The sequence below is a fragment of the Gavialis gangeticus genome, unplaced genomic scaffold (genome assembly GCF_001723915.1).
Source record: "Gavialis gangeticus isolate Ggan-Ray unplaced genomic scaffold, GavGan_comp1, whole genome shotgun sequence".
Lineage (NCBI taxonomy): Eukaryota > Metazoa > Chordata > Crocodylia > Gavialidae > Gavialis > Gavialis gangeticus.
In genome coordinates, this window is record NW_017729009.1 from 4165998 (window position 1) to 4168335 (window position 2338).

The 2338-nt window shown below is 47.7% G+C and overlaps 1 protein-coding gene across 1 annotated transcript in view; it reads left to right on the plus strand.

Moving 5' to 3' along the window:
* The first annotated feature begins 433 nt into the window (after positions 1–433).
* Positions 434–2338, plus strand: part of MATN4 (matrilin 4) — a 19369-nt gene continuing 17464 nt past the window's right edge. Inside the window, exon 1 of the mRNA XM_019509815.1 lies at positions 434–550. Within this exon, the coding sequence (XP_019365360.1) occupies positions 478–550 (73 nt within the window). The 5' untranslated portion in view covers positions 434–477. The remainder of the gene's footprint in view (positions 551–2338) is intronic.

The following is a 2338-nucleotide window of genomic DNA, read 5'->3' on the forward strand; positions in this document are numbered from 1 at the left end:
CCATAGCCACTGCAGGTCTCATCTGAGGTTTCTAAAGTTGCTTAAGAGATTTGGGTGCCCTTTTCAATCCAAGGGAACTGGAATTGTGCATCTAAAGTCTTCTGGCTTGGAAATTTCAGTCTTAAGTGCCTTTCACTGGTCCTTGTGTGGCTCTTGATTTTTTTTTTTATTATTATTTTTTTTTAATCCTTGGTCTAGCAAGATGATCATAGCTGACCTTGGGTCACATCTACTTCCATAATCACCAGGGACAAATCTCTTTAAGAAGCTAGCACATCCATTTTAGGTTTTTCTGGGCCAGTAGCCCAGATCCTTTGGCCCTGGGCTGGGATAGAGCTCTGCTGACCTTTTGGCTACAGGCACATGTGAGTATATTTGCCTAAGGAATGAACCCAGATCCCATTGTGATTCCTTTGCCTTTCCTTCCCTGCAGTGAACACTCCAGCACCAGAGCCTGTGTGATCTTGGAGCTGAACAATGAAGCTGCTACTTGTTGCCCCTCTCCTCCTGTTTGCCCTAACAATGTTGGAAGCCCGACCAAAGCCTGCAGGTGAGTAGCAGGCTAAAACTGTGTAAATTCTAAGGAGGAGACACTGTGCCAGCTGGATCAGCTGCAGGTGTGTAGGCCTGAGTAACAGAAACCTCTTGGAGTGAGTTAAGACTCAGGGTTCCCCCATATATCACTTGCTCCAAGCTATCAGTATATCACCTCTTGTGTGAATGGGCTGAGCACAAACCCAGTTCCCCATGCCTCCTCACTATCCTTTAATAGCAGCAGTTAAGGAAAGAAAGCAATTTCTAGGAACAAGGAGAGGTGAGTGCTGAACACCTACTCAGTCCCGCTGCAGCATGTGACATGCATTTATGATCTCCATGTGGAGCCAGTGGGAAAATCTATTGCAGTACCAAAACCAGCAAAAGACTCCAAATCATGAGCCCAGATGGGCCCTTCCCAAAGACCTTTGGCACTTAGGAACCACAGAGATTTTGGTGCTGGTTCTGGGCAGCAGACATGGGCACTCTGTGACTGGGTTTAAGACAGGGCAAAATTCTTCAAATGCTCTGGAACACATTCACAGCTTTCTACACGCAGCCCTCTGCCCCTGTGAGCCTGCCTGTACAGAGGGTGTTTTGACGGCTGTGTTTTGGCATGACTTGCCCAATGTAAACCCCTTACTGAACCTCCTTTATCTCCCACTTTATGCTCCAGGGCAGAGGTTTCCAAACTCTTACTTGTTGCCTACCCACTTCCAGATTTACCAGCTACCTGCATACCCCTACCAGCTTATATTTAACCCCTTAAATGCCAATTATTATTATAATGAAAATTAAATCTGACATTATACAAGTTCTCCTGTGTACCTTCCCCCTGCCCCCCCCACCCAAGGTATCTTGCGCACCCCCAGGGGTATACATACCATAGTTTGGGAACCCCTGCTCTAGGGGAAACAGACTGTGGTTGGGCAGATGCCTGAAAAGCCTGACCTAAAACCTAGTTCTGCTGGGCTGACAGTAAGACTCGCACACATCCATCTATTGTCTATACTGCCAGCAACACCATGACATGATTATGGAACTTTTTTAGTACATGTAGACTGATGCTTCTAAGGAGTGACTCTGTCACACATATGTCACGAGTGCAACCAGTTAGAGGTTGCACCTGCAAGGGGCCTAATTCATTGCTAGAGGATTGACTGGCAAACTTAGTAACAGCTTACTCTTATCCTTTGACTCCACTGGCCGGTGCAGAGGGGGCTGTGCCCCTCCCTAAGAGTAGGAAGCCAGGGGTGACCGTTCTGATCCATTCTCTTCCCTTGCTCTGCAAAACTTAAAGGTTTTTGGTTCATCCATATATAGTAGGGAGACAAATAGATATAGAGATGGAAGGAGTTTATGGAGAGACAAAAAGAGAGAGAGAGAGAGAAACATAGACATTTCTGCAACCAAGTTTATAGTTTCATAGTTGGTAGGGTTGGAAGGGACCTGAGCAGATTATCAAGTCCGACCTCCTGCCATGGCAGGACAGAGCACCGGGGTCAAATGACCCCGGCGAGGTGTTCATCCAGCCTCCTCTTAAAGACCCCCAGGGTAGGAGCCAGCACCACTTCTCTTGGAAGTTGGTTCCAGATCCTAGCCGCCCTAACTGTGAAGTAGCGCCTCCTGATGTCTAGTTTGAATCTACCCTCTGCCAGCTTGTGACCGTTATTTCTAGTCACTCCTGGTAGTGCTCAGGGGAACAGAGACTCCCCCAATGCCTGCTGGTCCCCCCGACCAGTTTGTAAATGACCACTAGATCCCCCCTCAGCCTTCTCTTTTGGAGGCTGAACAGGTTCAGGTC